Source organism: Kogia breviceps, chromosome 2 (genome assembly GCF_026419965.1).
Source record: "Kogia breviceps isolate mKogBre1 chromosome 2, mKogBre1 haplotype 1, whole genome shotgun sequence".
NCBI classification, from domain to species: Eukaryota; Metazoa; Chordata; class Mammalia; order Artiodactyla; family Physeteridae; genus Kogia; species Kogia breviceps.
The window spans coordinates 56,622,992-56,639,088 of NC_081311.1; the positions used below are offsets into that span (position 1 = coordinate 56,622,992).

Here is a 16,097-nt window from a genome sequence, read left to right on the forward strand (position 1 = left end):
AGCCCGGGCGTCTGAGGTTGGTGCAGTGGGCTCGAGGGACAGAGTAGGGGAGCTTGGCAAAGAGACGGTGAGTCAGGAGGAAGGCGCACGTCATAGGGCACAAACCCAGAGTTTGGGTTTTATTTTGAGTACAGTGAAGACCGCTGGAAGGCTCTAAGCAGGCAAGAGATGTAGTCTCACAGCTAGAAGAGGTCATCATTGGGCCTGACTGCAGGCCAGCCTGATGTGGGCAACGCGGGCTCCCTGCCCTCTGCTCTCCCGTTTCCTGGGACGGGCTCTCCTGAGGGGGGGCGCAGGATTCTGCCAGGTCCTCGGTGCTGTCCTGCCCCTCCCTGCCTGCCCAGGATGCAGCGCCTCCGTTCGTCCCCACAGAAAGCCCTCTGTCCCAGTGAGCCTGGTCCTGGCCCGGTGCTTGCAGGGCCCTCTGAGCGCAGCTGCGGGCAGTCGCCGTCCTCGGCTGACTGGGAGCCGCTTCTGGGCCTCCCTGAGCTGGCAGAGGGCCTCAGGGAGGCCAGCCACTTGTATCCTGACCTGGTCCTCCTCCCGAGCCCCTCACCTGTCTGCTTTTCGACAGTGTCCAGCACCAGGGCCGCCTGAGCCTGGATCTGAGCCCCAGGGCCTGCAGCGACTGCTCTGAGATGAGAGCCTCCCACGGGTGCAACTCCCTGCCCTCCAGCGCCCGCCTCGGTAACTGAGCCACTGGCGCCTTCTCGCCAGCGCAGGCACCAGCCTTTCTTCATCTCCACCCGCATCCTTGTGCCCAGACCTTCTGGCAGCCCACACACACAGCCCCTCTCCTGTCTGGGGGCCGAGGCCGGCTCCACGCTGCACCCAGAGCCCTTTCCCGTGGCCTTCCTGCAGCTTCCCGCAGTGGCCGTGTAGTTTTTCTGGTGACCCCTGGCCCAGGAGCCTTGCTCCCTGACCCTGAGGTCATTCTGGGGGATGTCGTGTTGCCGATCACTTATGGAAAATGCAACCCAGAGTCGAGGCTAGCAGTTATCTCAAAGAGACTCTGGTGGAGCTGCTTCCGGCGTTGTGGACACAAGGCCGGCAGTCGCCCCTGTCACGTGGGGTACTGTCTCTGTTCGGGGCTCGAAGCGAGACTTGTGGGATGCTGTTCTGGAGCAGCCTAGCCCTGCATGGTTTGTTCACATACTGGGGCTAGGCATCTGCTTTCGCTGACTGTTCCACGTTGAGACCCCCTCGGGGATAAATGGCAGGGCCCACTTTCATAACCGTGTATGTTTCCTGACTACTAGGATGGTGGTGAGGGAGTGAGGGGTGCTGTTTAATCGCAGGCCTAAAGTTTTGTCCCCTTGTGGAACCACAGGGTCTTCGAGCAACTTGCAGTTTAAGGCAGAACGCATTAAAATCCCATCAACGCCAAGATATCCGCGGTCTGTCGTGGGCTCTGACAGAGGTGAGAACTTCTCAGTGCTCCCCTCCCCCTGCTGACCCCCTCCGTCCTCAGGGTGGGGTGTCTGGGCACCGCTCACAGTTTGCTCACTGTCTCAGCCATCAGTCATGCTGGCGGGGCCAGGCCCCGGGTGCTGGCAGGCGATGCAGGGGAGTGCGAGGGACGAGGCACCTGAACGCACGGCCGTGCGTCTGGGCTGCGGGAGCGGAGGTGCAGGCCCGGCCCTCACCCGCCCCTCTCGGCAGGCTCGCTGTCCCACTCGGAGTGCAGCACTCCCCCGCAGTCTCCTCTGAATGTCGAAGGCCTGTCCTCCTGTAGCCCATCCCAGACCTCAGCCGCCACATTGCCCAGGATTGCCGTCAACCCCGCGGCCCTCGGGGAGCACAGAAAGGACAGGTGAGCGGGCAAAGGGGAGGACGGCGCGCTGTTGCAGTGGGCCAGCGCTCGGCCACGCCCTCGGCCCCCGGCGTGGTGTGGTTTGGGGAGTTCTGACAGAGTTGACCTCCGGCGAGGCCGCCGGTGTTTGGGTCGCCTAGCACCCCCTGGTGTCTTGCTCCAGGACGTCACGAGGAAGTCCTGTGGACACGTGATGCAGGAGGAGGGGCGCACGTGGATGGCCAGTTGGAGGAGCAGGGTGAGCTCCTTCCACTGAGTGCCCACGGGAGGAGGGGGGGCTCCAGCACGTGATGCTGGGGATGACCTGACAGTGACCATGACGGAGAGATGCCATTCACTGCTTCCCAGGCCCTTGTTTAAGCACGTTCCACCTAATAAGTCGTGAAATCCTCACATAACCCCGTGATCAGCGGCATCATCATCGGCCCCATTTTAAAGATGAGGAAACTGAGGCCAGAAAGTTGCAGTGGTCTGTCTGTGGTCACATGGTTAGTGACTGGCCTACCCTAATTAGAATCAGGACTCTTTTGTTTTGTTTTGTTTTTAACATTTGGCTTTGCCATGTGGCATGCGGGATCTTAGTTCCCCAACGGGGAATCAAACCCCTGCCCCCTGCAGTGGAAGAGCAGAGTCTTAACCACTGGACCACCAGGCAAGTCCCAGGACTCGTTCTTATCCTTTGCTTTTTGGCCCCAGAACACAGCTGTATCGCCTGCTCCCTCCCCCTGCCCCCAGAGCTTTTTATTGTGAGATAAAATACACATAGGAAAAGAGTATGTGAAGCATACATGTACGGCTTAGCCATTTATTGGTTCATTTTGAAATGCAGGCCGGTCTCAGCTGTCGATCCAGACGTGCCTCCTCTCAGGGCTGGTCCCTCTGCACAAGCTCTGCACGTTCCTCATCCATCTCTGGTGTTCTTCAGAGTGGGATTTACCAGATCGTGTCTATATATTTAAAGGGTTCTGTCTAGAGCCTAGTGGGGGATTGGATTAAACTTGAACTTACCTTTATTTAATCACTTAGAAGGACTAGAGCTACTCTCCTCCACTTACGTCCAGAAAGCTGAGGGCCCTTGTAGCTGCAAGCCATGCAAGAGACGCTGCTGGGTGGGCCCATCATTAAGAAAATCTCATTTACGATCTGAACCTGTAAGACAGCACACCTGTCTGTGTAAACTGGAGAACGTGTAAACTGGAGAACGGAGTGTAAGTGTAAACTGGAGAACGGAGTGTACCCATAACAAGTGTAACTGGAGAGTGTAAACTGGAGAACGGAGTGTACCCATAACCGCCAAGGCGCCTGGGCCCCCAGGGGAGTCAGCACAGCTCACGTGGACGTGTTCATGATGGCCTCACCTGCGTCGTGCAGACAGGAGCACAGACCGGCCCTGGGGGTGTGGGTGGGTGGGAGGTTTTACTGAACCCCCCAGCTCAGGTCATTGAGAGAACAAGACCTTCCCCCCACTGAAGGGGGCTCCTTAGAAGCAGAAGGGGCCTTATCACATGCGGTTCAGACATCCCCTTAGCTTCCTCTGCGGGGCACAGAGAACCGGTGTGTGTGAGCGAGTGTGTGTGTCAGTGTCGGTGGTTCCTGCCTTCACAGCACCTAGGTGACATAAACTTTAACATGTGTGACCTGACTGAAGAATGGGTTACTTACTAAAAATAGTCCCTCTTTTCCTCAGTCTCAAGTTAACTATCATTATAGAAAATTGGCAAAACTAGAAAAGTAGAAAGAAAAAAAGTCACATAATCTCATCAACCCGGGATTCAGCTGCTGTTGTTTCACCTTCTGAGGTGTGTGTGTATGTATATATACAGTTTAAATACGTGCTTTATTTATATTGTTTTACATACATAAACCCTTCCTCCTTAATGTTATGTTTTAAGCTGTTTATAGTGTTAAGTATCCTTTATGAACTTCTTTTACAAAGCAGCCTTACTGTTCTGAGAAAACTCTTGTGCATATTATAAAAAATTTAAATCATTCGGGAGATTAAAAAGTAAGGATCCCTCCAGAAGGGCCCCCCTCTGCCTGCCTGCCCTTCAGCCCGTGGACCACCCCCCGCCCCCCGACATGTGCTCTGGAGGAGGGAGCCCTCGGCGGGGGGGGGGGGCGCTCTGCTTGTCCCCTCCCCTGGCCTTTGGCTGCAGTCTTGTCCTGAGGAGGAGCTCAGGCAGCATGCAGTGTGGTCCTGGAGGCTCGGGGTCACTTAACTGTCCGTCTGTCTGTCTGTCACGTTCCAGGCGTCTGTGGCTGTCTTCCTTCTCCGATCACCCTGCTCTGCTTTCTAACCTTTTGCACCTTCCAGATGCCTCCACCACCACAGATCCCTCCTGAGACTGCCTGTGGCTGCCAGGCCCAGGTCCTCCTCCCTGAGGAGCGTGAGGTTGGCCCAACAGGAGGTCCCCACCCCAGCCCCCTGTGCCCCTTGTCCCCCTCAGTGTGGTGGGCGGCTCCCCGGGGCCAGTGGGTGCATGGTGCCGCCTTGCTCCCAGCCTCCCCGCTCCCTTTTTAGTGCCTCGGGTTTGCAGCAGCTTAATCTCATGATCATTTTGCATCCTCCTGTGTACTGGTAAATATAAAAACTGATATTTTATGTTGTCCCTTCTTGGCTGAATATCATCCCAGAAAGCAGTCATTTTTCCCCAGGGGCGTCTTGAGACCCCATTGGAGGTTTTGTACATTGCACATTGTGAGGCCACTCCTCTCCTGTTAGGGAAAGCTGCGTGCCTTTTCCCTGCGTATGTCAGTGTTTATAGTTCACACAGACCCTTCTTGGTGTCTTTGGGACTGGGTGCTTCTGTGTCCATCTGCGGGTGGGGGGTCGTGTCTGTATTGCATGGGGTTGTGTATCACCGTCGTACACAGGTGGACTTCATCGTGTTCCCATCCAGCTGTGTCATCATAGGAGCATCTGTGCTCCCTGACCCCTTCTGCATAGTGATTGCATGCCTGACCTCAGATCTTCCCCAGACCTTTCCTTTGAGTCTGAGTCCCCAAAACCATCGGCTCTCTTCCAAGGCCCTACGTGGAGGAGCCACGCCACGTGAAGCTGCAGAAGGGCTCGGAGCCGCTGGGCATCTCCATCGTGAGTGGGGAGAAGGGCGGTGTCTACGTCTCCAAGGTGACCGGGGGGAGCATCGCTCACCAGGCCGGCCTTGAGTACGGGGACCAGTTACTTGAGGTGAGCGGGAGCTGCCGTCCTCTCCCTCCTCTCTTCTCCTCCCTTCCTGAGTCCCCAGGACCTCCTTCACGCCCTCCTCTCCCATCACTGAGCCCGCTCTCGGTGTCTCCTAGTTCAATGGCATAAACCTGCGGAGCGCCACGGAGCAGCAGGCCCGGCTCATCATCGGGCAGCAGTGCGACACCATCACCATCCTGGCCCAGTACAACCCACACATGCACCAGCTGAGCGGCCACTCCCGGTCCAGGTGAGGCCCTGGCCTCCTAGGGGGCATGGGGGCCGCAGGAAGAGAGACAGGTGCGGCAGGTGTGTGGCTTGCTATGGGGAGACCTACGTGCCAGCTGCAGGTTCTGGGGATTCTGCTGCCACAAGAGAGGAGTTGACCAGCCCTGGGTTTTGGAGGAGGGACATATGGAGGGATGGTTTTGCCTCCTGTAATAGGATGTGGAAACAGGTGGCTGGGTCCCCCGTGCAGCAGGAAGCCCCCGCATGGGTATGTGGTAGCCAGGAGCTGTGGCCCCCGGGTGGACGCTCACACAGAGTGGTCTGGCCCCACTCCACGAGCAGACACTGGACCCCTGCCCCCATCTGCCTCTGTGCTGTGGGTGGCAAGACAGGTGAGGAAAGGGTGAGACGTGCCCCTGCCATGCGGCGCCTGTGAAGGGAAGGGCTGAAACGCACATGCAGAGGAAAAGAGAACAGTGAATTCATGGGTCCCCAGGCTGACCCCTTTGCAGAGGATCCCCGAGTTGAGGACAGGCAGATCCTGCAGCTGGATGACCGAGCCCAGGCTTCTGAGGCACCTGCTCTCCTCAGGGTTTGGGTCACAGAGCTGCGTTACCTGCTCCTTGTTCACATCCCAGACCTGGTCACCACCAGAGAGGGGGTGGCTCTGGCCGGCTGCACGCCACTCCTTACTCTTCCTATCCTCTGTCCCCAGCTCCCACCTGGACCCTGTCAGTCCCCACTCCACTCTCCAGGGCAGCGGTGCCACCACCCCGGAGCATCCCTCTGTCATTGACCCACTGATGGAGCAGGACGAGGGCCCTGGCACCCCCCCGGCCAAGCAGAGCACCCCCAGCTCCAGGTCAGCAAATGCGTGCCATGAGCCTTCCATCCGTGCACCTTGGCTGAGTGGGGTGGGTGCGGGGGGTCATTGTTGGGGCCCAAGCACATCCTCTGAGGGACGTGGGTCCCAGCGCTGCACTGCAGACAGCACACCGGCTTGTCAGGATTTGGGGTGGGGAGCACGCCAGGCCTTTTTTCCTCCCTCCGTCCTGCCCTCTCTCCCTTTTTTTCTCTAGTTTTCTCACTGACTCATTCTTAGCTCTGCCTTTTTTCTTTCTCTCCTCCTTTTCTCACTCACTTGTTTTCTGGTTCTGTCCTTAGACAGAATCCCACAATCATCCCCCAGTCAGGCTCCGGGCTCTGGCCGTCAACAGCAGTGTTGCCCCCAAGGAGCTCTAGGTTTGAGGGTGGCAGACCAGTGTCCAGGCATGTGCAGCACAGCCGAAGTGCTGGGAGGGGCACCAGGGGCCACAATGGAACAGTCATGAGGAGCGTGGCAGAGCAGTGACAGCTAAGTCACAGTGTTCCGGATGAGCAGGGGTTAGCCGTGCAAAGGGCGGGCGTGAAGAGATGTCCGGAGGAGGGACCGGCGTTAGCATGGGCAGGAGCAGGCAGGGCTCTTGGCAGAAGCTGGCGGGGAGGTGGGGAGAGGGTCACGCAGGCTGGGCCGTGAGGCAGTCACTCTGCAGTCTTGGACAGAGCCCTTTCTCGGGTACGACTTTAATGGACTGTTCACAGAAGTTTGAGGCTAGAAGCTGGGACATCTTCAGGGCTTTCCTACTTGTGACCGTTCACTGTGCCCCTTATGGCGACACTTACCTGCAGCAAAATTTTCGTCACTGGCTGGCTCCCCCTCTGAGGTCCTGCTCATTCGGTTCCGTTGCTGTCCCGTCTCCTTCATTCAGTTTGTTTGCCGGCCTTTCAGTGTCCCTGTGCTGTGAGTTCCTTGAAGGCAAGGGGCCCTGCTTCTTGGTTTAGTGCCATCTGGGCCATAGAAGCTGCTCAGTAAACATTTGCTGGATGAGTTGTGCCCTGGATGGTGAGCCTGGCTCTGCAGGTTCTTAGGAGAATAGAGTTAGGAAAACAAGTGCAGTCCAGGTGGGCAAGACATAGCCCATGGTGTGTGATGGACAGCTGGGCTGGAAAGCAGGGGCGTCGATTTCCACTCTGTTCCCAGGTGGCTTTGTGACCCGGGGTCATGTGTTCACCTCTACCAAACCTCAGCATCCTGCCTATAAAACGAGTCACTAGAACTAGAGGCTGTGTCAGCCCGCCTCCCGGCTCCTGTGGTTCTGAGAGCTTGTGTGTGGGGGGGGTGCAGCAGGAAGCGGTTAGGGCGTCACCACTGTTTCCTCTTTCTCATGTGTTCCTCTCTCCCTGTGCACAACTGAAGAGCTTCATTTTCCTTCCCATAAGGATGGTGGGAGATGCCACCAAGAAGACCCCAGAACCACGCGTTGTCTTCATCAAGAAGTCCCAGCTGGAGCTTGGCGTGCACTTATGTGGTGGGAACCTGCATGGGGTGTTCGTGGCCGAGGTGGAGGACGACAGCCCTGCCAAGGGCCCCGACGGCCTCGTGCCTGGGGACCTCGTCCTCGAGGTGAGTTCTGAGCCCTCTGAGCAGCAGCCGGGCTGCTCTCCGCCCGCACGTTAGGCTTCCTGCCGTCTCAGTTGGCACAGGAGGTGGAGGAGCACAGCCTCTGCTGGCGACCGTTGTGTGTGGGTGTTGGATGCCGCCCAGAACCCCTCTGGGTGGATCATGGGGAAGCGGGCAGGGGGGCCCTGGCTTGGGCACTGGTGTCTGGAGGGGAGATGCTCTGCCGTTGTCAGTGGCAGGACTCAGGACTGGTCTGATGGCGAGGGCCACATCTCCCGCTCATTGGCTCTTCTGTTGGATGGGGGAGGTGGGTCGTAGGTATGGAAAGATAACAAGGAGCATAAGCAAGGTGAAGTGCTGTGTTTCCAATAGGCCTTACTTGCTGGGGGACTAGAACAGGGTTTCTCCCGGGAGCAGCTGTCGCGGGTAGAGCAGACACTCGACAGAAGACTCAGCCTTATTACCTGCAGAGGTGGGGCAGATGGATGCCCCGTGAAGGGGATGCTGAGTCTCACCCTTACCCTACGCCCGGCCTCTCGCGGGTGCCCAAGATGCCCAGCTTCTGCCCTCTGACCCCAGCTCTCCGTCTCTGGGTAGTACGGGGGTCTGGATGTGCGCAACAAGACGGTGGAGGAGGTCTATGTGGAGATGCTGAAGCCCAAGGACAGCGTCCGCCTGAAGGTGCAGTACCGCCCTGAGGAGTTCACCAAGGTCAAGGGCCTGCCCGGCGACAGCTTCTATATCAGGTACCAGTGGCCAGGGTTGCCGGGGACTTGGGGCTAGGGGAGGGGCTTTCGGTGGAGGCTGTTCCCTGTGAATGTCCCCATGTTTCTTGCCCCCAAAGGGTGGGGCCATGAGCATTATTACTTGGGCCCCAAATTGGAAGCTCACGACGAGATGCTTGTGACTTAGAAAAACCCTTGAAAGCTCCCAGGACCAGATGGGCTCCCTCTTTAGGGTTTAGGGCCTGATGGGGAAGTTTGAGACCACAGAGCCTCGTTTTCCTGTGGGTTAGGCTCCTCTCCTGGTCTCCTCTGACCCAGGTCTGCAGATCCCTCTGCAGTGTGTGTGGGTGTCAAGACATCCACGGTACCCCGAAGTACTATATGCAGTGTGTGTCTGAGGCAGGCATCGGGCGTTTTCCAGGAGGTGCTCAGCTTTCTTCATGTCCCCTAAGATCTGAGGCCACACGAGAATGGAAAGCACTGGTCGACCGTGTACCGTGAGGTGAGGGGTCCCTGTCTCTAGGGAACCCCTCCTCAGTTGAGGATGGCATGTTTCCTTTCTGGGAAGTTTCTAGTCTGTAGGAACCGTCAGCCTTGACTCAGGGGAGGGACGCAAATGGGAAAGGCCCATCTGGAATGGAGATAACGGCCTTGGTCCTTGGCAAAAACTCTTTTATGTGATGGGCATGAGGCAGCCCTTGTCTCCAGGGAGCCCAGTCTCAGGGGAGGAAAGGACAGTCTCTGTCCTGTCATGTAGAGCCCGGGCTCCCCTCTTTGGGAACCACTGCTAGGTTGGGGAGAGGCTGGTCCTGATCAGCCTCTGGGGTCTGGGGAAAGTTCAGAGCAGGAGAGCGGCTCTAGGAGAATGGCTGCAAAGGGCAGCCAGCGGCCTGACCTGTCGTCTCCCTCGCCCGGTCCAGGGCCCTCTATGAGCGGCTGGCAGAGGTGGAGCGTGAGCTGAGCTTTAAGAAAGATGACATCCTCTACGTGGATGACACCTTGCCCCAGGGCTCCTTTGGGTCCTGGATGGCCTGGCAGCTGGACGAGAATGCCCAGAAGATCCAGCGCGGGCAGATCCCCAGCAAATACGTGTGAGTGTATTCGAGTCTGGGCCTGGGGCTGGGGCGGGTGGCCTCTGTGGGGATGCCCCACGGGATGCGGGCTGGGGCTCATGGGGGTTAATTCTGATGCTCGTGTCAGCTTCTGGTCTGTACGTTTTGCCACAATTGCTTGTCCAAAAAGCAATTTTGGTCCTAGTGTAGGTCAGCACTGTACTTAAGTCAGTGCTATGCAGAAGCACAGGGGCAACTTAGAAGACAACACCTTTTTTTTTTTTTTTTTTTTTTTCTTTTTTTTTGTGGTACGCGGGCCTCTCACTGTTGTGGCCTCTCCCGTTGTGGAGCACTTTTTTCTTTTTTTTTGTGGTACGCGGGCCTCTCACTGTTGTGGCCTCTCCCGTTGTGGAGCACAGGCTCCGGACGCACAGGCTCAGCGGCCATGGCTCACGGGCCCAGCCACTCTGTGGTATGTGGGATCCTCCCGGACCAGGGCACAAACCCGTGTCCCCTGCATTGGCAGGCGGACCCTCAACCACTGCACCACCAGGGAAGCCCACTTTTTTGTTTTTAACAGAATTGTTGAGACATAATTCACATACCATACAATTTACCCAGAGTGTACAGTTCACTGGCTTTTAGTATTTTCACAGATGCGCAACCATCACCGTAGTCGATTTGATAACATTTTCGTCACCTCAGAAAGAAGCCCCATAACCCTTGAGCTACCCCGCCTTGTCTTTCTGTCTGCCCTGCCCCCTCCTGTCAACCCTGAGCGACCACTGATCTTTCTGTGTCTGTAGACTTCCCTGTCTGGACTTTCACGTGAATGGAGTCATGTAGCACGTGGTCTTTGGAGACTGGCTTCTTTTACTTGGCATGATTTTTTCAGGGTTCTTCTGCTGTGTCATAGTGTATACCTGTGCTTCCTTCCTCTTGGCAGCAGGAAGCGTAACTTGCAGTGGTCACGAGTGAAGGCTGGCTTAGCAGCTCCTTCCGACCCTCGTCTGACTGTCGGAGGGGCCCTGTATTCTGAGAGCTTGCCCAGCACTGGTGTGTGTGTATCACCCTCACAGCCGTGCCACCATGGTGTCCTCAGTGGCGTGGGTGGTGAAGCGGCCAGGAAGCCTGTAGAGAATGTGGGAGGAGCCTGGGGTCCCAGCTCTGGCTCTCCTCGCGGCTGGGTATATGGGGAGGGGATGGTCCCTGGGCCCTTCGCAGCACTGCTGTACTCTTGTCCACAGGATGGACCAGGAATTCTCCCGGAGGCTCAGCATGTCCGAAGTCAAGGATGACAACAACACCGCAAAGACGCTCTCGGCGGCTGCACGCAGATCCTTCTTTCGAAGGAAACATAAGCATAAACGCAGCGGGTCCAAAGATGGGAAAGACCTCCTTGCCTTGGACACCTTTTCCAACGACTCCATTCCACTCTTTGAAGGCAAGTGGCTGGGCTGGCTTTCTCCAGCAGGCTCACAGGATGAGGTGTGCTGTTGACCACAGAAGCCTCACCACAGTGACTTAAACAAGATAGAAGTTTGCTTTGCTTTTGCACGTAACTGATCTAGGGATGTGTGTCTGTCTAGGGATGGTGGTGCTACTGTCTTCAGAGTATCTACCACCTGTAGGGTGTGGCTTCCATCCTCAAGGTCTCCCCATGGTCATTGCAGCTTCTGCCATCACGTCCACGTTCAGGCAGCAGGGAGGAGGAAGGGGCACGGCAAAAGTGTGCCTCTTTTTTATTTTTGCAGTACTCGGGCCTCTCACTGTTGTGGCTTCTGCCGTTGCGGAGCACAGGCTCCAGACGCTCAGGCTCAGCGGCCATGGCTCACGGGCCCAGCCGCTCCGCAGCATGTGGGATCTTCCCGGACCGGGGCACGAACCCGTGTCCCCTGCATCGGCAGGCGGGCTCTCAACCACTGCGCCACCTGGGAAGCCCAAGTGTGCCTCTTTAAACAGCTTACCTGGAAGCCCCACCCTTGGTCTCCCACTTAGTCCTCATTGGCCGCCCAGTCTGCGAGGGAGGCTGAGAAGGCAGGACTTTCACTGGTGACCTGCTGGCTTCAGTAACGCAGGTTCTGTTAGTAAGGAATAAAGGAAAGATGGGTATTGGGTGGGCAAAAAGCAGTCTCTGCCCAATGCATTGCTTCTCGTTTGTTTTTGGGTTATTACTGGCTGCTTGGTGGTGACCAAGGGCCACTGTGCAGATCTTTGGCCGTGTTTGGCCTTACTCCTGTGTGTCCATTCTTTTTTTCTTATTTTTTTTTTTGGCCTTGTTGGGTCTTCGTTGCTGCGTGTGGGCTTTCTCTAGTTGTGGCGCGCGGGCTTCTCATTGCGGTGGCTTCTCTTGTTGCAGAGCACCGGCTCCAGGCGTGTGGGCTTCAGTAGTTGTGGCGCGTGGGCTCAGTAGTTGTGGCTTACGGGCTCTAGAGCGCAGTCTCGGTAGTTGTGGCGCACGGGCTTAGTTGCTCCGCGGCGTGTGGGATCTTCCCGGTCCAGGGATCCAACCTGCGTCCCCTGCATTGGCAGGCGGATACTTAACCACTGTGCCACCAGAGAAGTCCCCTCCTGTGTCCATTTTTCCAAGATCCTCCCAGGGCCAGGCGCTGACCCAGTCCTGGAGTTGCGTATTAGGCAGCGTCAGACATCCTTTGGCAGATTGCCTGTGGAAGGGTGCGTTTGTCCTGTGAAGCCCGAGCCTCCTGTGAATGCTGCTCCGAGGACCCCCGTATGTGTCCACTGTCCTAGAAGGTGTGCCCTCCCTGGTAGCAGGGTGTGGAGGTGTCAGTGGGCCTCAGAAGGTGGGACAGCTGGTTTCCTCCTCCTCTCCTTCCTTATTTATTGTTTCAGTTAGGGCCTTAGTCACAGTGAGTTGAGTGAGTCCCACCTTTGTTCATGGCCCATAGGTCACTGTCAGTGAGGACAGGGGTTGGCAAGCCACAGCCTATGGGCCAAGTCTGGCTGTTTTTTTGTATGGCCTTCGAGCTAAGAATGGGTTTTTACATTTTTAAATGTAAAATAGACTATTCACCTTTTGGCAATAATAGTTGCTTGATTTCTCCCTTCCCTTTTCTTCTGTAGACACCATCTCTGGTGTATTTGGTGTATGTCTAGTGCATGTCTTTGGAAAACAGCCATATGTCTAGTCTTCCTTTCAGTTCTTCAGTGGGTTGTTTTTTGTTTTGTTTTTTGTTTCTTTCATTATGTATTTTGAAGTGGTCTTTAAATTGTTATTTCTTTTTTTTTTTTTTTTTTTTTTTTGTGGTATGCGGGCCTCTCACCGCTGTGGCCTCTCCTGTTGTGGAGCACAGGCTCCGGACGCACAGGCTCAGCAACCATGGCTCATGGGCCCAGCTGCTCCGCGGCATGTGGGATCTTCCCGGACTGGGACACGAACCCGTGTCCCCTGCATCAGCAGGAGGACTCTCAACCACTGTGCCACCAGGGAAGCCCTAAATTGTTATTTCTAAATTTTTATATCTTACTGTTAAATTGGCTCTTTTATCATTATGTCCCTCTTTATGTCTAGAAATGTTTCTGGCCTTAAAGTCTATTTTGTTTAAGTATTATTATCACACCAGTTTTCTTTTGGTTCAGTGTTTGCATACTTTGTCTTTTTCCATCCTTTGATACTTTTCTGTAGCTTTATATTTACGTGGCTCTGTAGGCAGCATGTAGGGTTTTTTCAACCCACTGTGATACTTCATCTTTTTTCATTTTAGTGAGATATAATGTATGTATAGAAAAGCGCACATACATCTACAGAAAAGTGTACATCCTGAGGCGTTTTCACAATTTGAACACACATGTGACAATCTTTATCGTTTAATCAGAGTATTTAATCACTGATTAAATCATGACTGATACATTTACCATCTTCCAGTTTGTTTTCTGTTGTCCTGCCTGTTTTATGTTCCCTTCACTTCCTTTTCTTCCTTTTGGATTAATCAAGCATTTTTATTATTCTGTCCCCCCATCTGTTAGTTTTTAGTTAATCATTTTGTTTTACTCTCTGGTGGAGGGGGTTAGATTACAGCAACCCTCATGATATATATCTCTGACTTACTGCTAACATGAGTCATTGCTTTGACCGCTTCTCTAATAATTCTAAAACATCAGAGCGCTGTGACTTCTTTACCTCCCTCCCACCTTTTGCATTATCATTTTCATTTTACATGTATTTTAAATCCAACAGTGTTACTGATTTGCATGTCAGTTATTCACTTACATTTATCCTTTCCATTATTCTTCATTCCTTCCTGCAATTCTCTTTCCTTCTGATCTTTTCTTTCAGCTGAACACTCCCTTCAGCATTTCTTTTTTTCCATTTTAATTGAGATATAACTGGCACATAATATTGTGTGAGTTTAAGGTGTACAGGATGATAATTTGATAGGTGTATATGTTGCAAACGTTTTACCACAATAAGGTTAGTTTAACACATCCTTTACCTCATATAATTATCATTTTCTTGATGTTATGGTGACCTTCAGCATTTCTTGTAATGCAGGTTTGTTGGTGACAAATTCTCTCTTTTTTTTTTTTTTTTGGTCTATTTTCCCATCATTTTGGAGATTTTTCACTGGATATAGAATTTTAGATTGGTAGATATTTTACTTATGCATTTTAAATATATAATTCATTGTCTTCTGGCTTTCATTGTGTATTTGTTTCCTGGGGCTGCTGTAACAAATGTCACACGCTTTGTGGTCAGCACAGCATACATTTATTCTCTCACAGTTCTGGAAGCCAAAAGTCCAAAATCAGTACCACTGGGCCAAGATCAAGGTGCTGGCAGGTCCACACTCCCTTGGAGGCTCTAGGGGGGAATCTGTTAGGTCCATTGGTCTGTAGTGTTGTTCAAGTGCTGTTTCCTTATTGATCTTCTGTCTGGTTGTACTATCCATAACTGAAAGTGGGGTACTGAAGTGCCCTACTAATACTGTGTTGGTGTCTGTTTCTCCCTTCAGTTTCATCAGTGTTCACTTTGCTTATTTGGGAATTCTAATGTTGGGTGCATATATGTTTATGATTGTTTTATCTGTCTGGAGAAGTGATCCTTTTATCATGCTGTAATATCCTTCTTTGTCTCTTGTGGCAGTTTTTGTCTTAAAATCTATTTTGTCTGATACAACTGTGGTCACCCCTGCTCTCTTTAGGTGCCCGTTTGCACGAATTATTATTTTTTCCTATCCTTTCACTTTTAGCCTATGAATGACCTTAGAGCTAAGGTGAGTCTCTTGTAGACAGCATATAGTTGGATCTTTTTTATTTATGCATTCAGCCAATCTATGTCATTTAATTGGGGCATTTAATCCATTTATATTTAAAGTAATTACTGATATGAAAGGACTTTCTATTGCCATTTTGTTAGCTGTTTTCTATATGTCTTGTTGCTTTTTTGTCTATCTTTTCCTCCTTTGCTGCCGCCTTTTGTATTTTATTGATTTTTTTTTATAGTGACATGTTTTGATTCCCTTCTCATTTCCATTTGTGTATATTATATAGATATTTTCTTTTTGGTTACCATTGCAGTTACATAAAACATCTTAAGGTTATAACAATTCATTTTAAACTGATGATAGCTTAATTTCAATCCTATATAAAAACTCTACCTTACATCTCTGGGATCCCCCCCCCGCCCCCTTTATGTTATGGCTGATACCAATTACATCCTTTTTATATTATGTGAATATTAGCATAGATTTATTATTACCTTTATGCTTTGGGTTTTAATATCTATACCAGTTTTAAAAGCAGTTTACATAACAACATTAGGTTACTTCCAGATGGTCTATTTGTCTGTTTATTTACCCTTCCCAGGGAGTATTTTATTCTCTCTGGACCTCTGACTCTTGTTGGATTTAGTACTTGCGAGATGCTCTGTAGCACCCCCTATGATTCTGTAACTATGAGGACTTCCGACAAAGCAGATTATTTGGGGAGGAAAAGGAATCTTCTGAATTGGTGCCCCTCCGTGTGGAATGTTAATAATCATTAGGGGAGAAGATGATTCTCTTTGAGTTAAGTTGAAGACATAGTGACTTAGTGTCCGTACACAGGGAAATGGATAAATAGGTGCAGGGCATCCATCCCGTAGGATGTTCAGAAGGAGTTATAGGGAGATCAATGGGAATCCCCAGGGATGCGGTTCAGAAGCATGAGACTGAGTAGAAGAGTGAGTTGCGGAATGTGTCATGGATTTTCGCATGTATCGTGATACAGAAATGTATATTGTCATTTTTGTTGAGCACATGGACATACATATTTTCTAGGTATTTTGAGCCTGTAAAAGTCAACATGTAAGAATGGCATCTGGAAGAGGATGTACTTTATATCCTTATAACCGACTATGATGGTGGTTATGAGGAAACTGTTGAGGACCAGGACTGGAGAAGAGGTGTTGGAGAGGATGCCTGGCTTTATCTGTAATGTTCAAAGTTTTAAAAGAGGGGGTGTTTTTATCTCTTCCTGGAGGAAGTTCTTTGCCCTGGGACTCCACAGAGCCTTCAGTCAGAAGTGTGTGTGGGTCTTGGACAGTGAATGTGATCACCAAACCCTCCCTCTGCTTTAATAACGGATCATCTGGTCACCAGGTTGAGAAATGCTGTATAGGAAGCCATATAGATGTACCTGGGTAATCATCCGA

At 52.6% G+C, this 16,097-nt stretch overlaps 1 protein-coding gene across 8 annotated transcripts in view; it reads left to right on the plus strand.

Moving 5' to 3' along the window:
- Positions 1-16,097, plus strand: part of DLG5 (discs large MAGUK scaffold protein 5) — a 134,903-nt gene that overhangs the window by 105,509 nt on the left and 13,297 nt on the right. For 4 of the 8 annotated variants that reach the window (XM_067025273.1, XM_067025270.1, XM_067025271.1 and 1 more), the window contains 11 exons: positions 575-687; positions 1,331-1,420; positions 1,663-1,813; positions 4,128-4,205; positions 4,841-5,003; positions 5,117-5,250; positions 5,944-6,090; positions 7,488-7,671; positions 8,266-8,414; positions 9,314-9,484; positions 10,693-10,889. In XM_067025273.1, coding sequence (XP_066881374.1) covers positions 575-687; positions 1,331-1,420; positions 1,663-1,813; positions 4,128-4,205; positions 4,841-5,003; positions 5,117-5,250; positions 5,944-6,090; positions 7,488-7,671; positions 8,266-8,414; positions 9,314-9,484; positions 10,693-10,889 — 1,577 coding nt within the window. The remainder of the gene's footprint in view (positions 1-574; positions 688-1,330; positions 1,421-1,662; positions 1,814-4,127; positions 4,206-4,840; positions 5,004-5,116; positions 5,251-5,943; positions 6,091-7,487; positions 7,672-8,265; positions 8,415-9,313; positions 9,485-10,692; positions 10,890-16,097) is intronic. The other 4 variants (XM_059053112.2, XM_059053114.2, XM_067025274.1 and 1 more) reach the window with 2 other exon arrangements.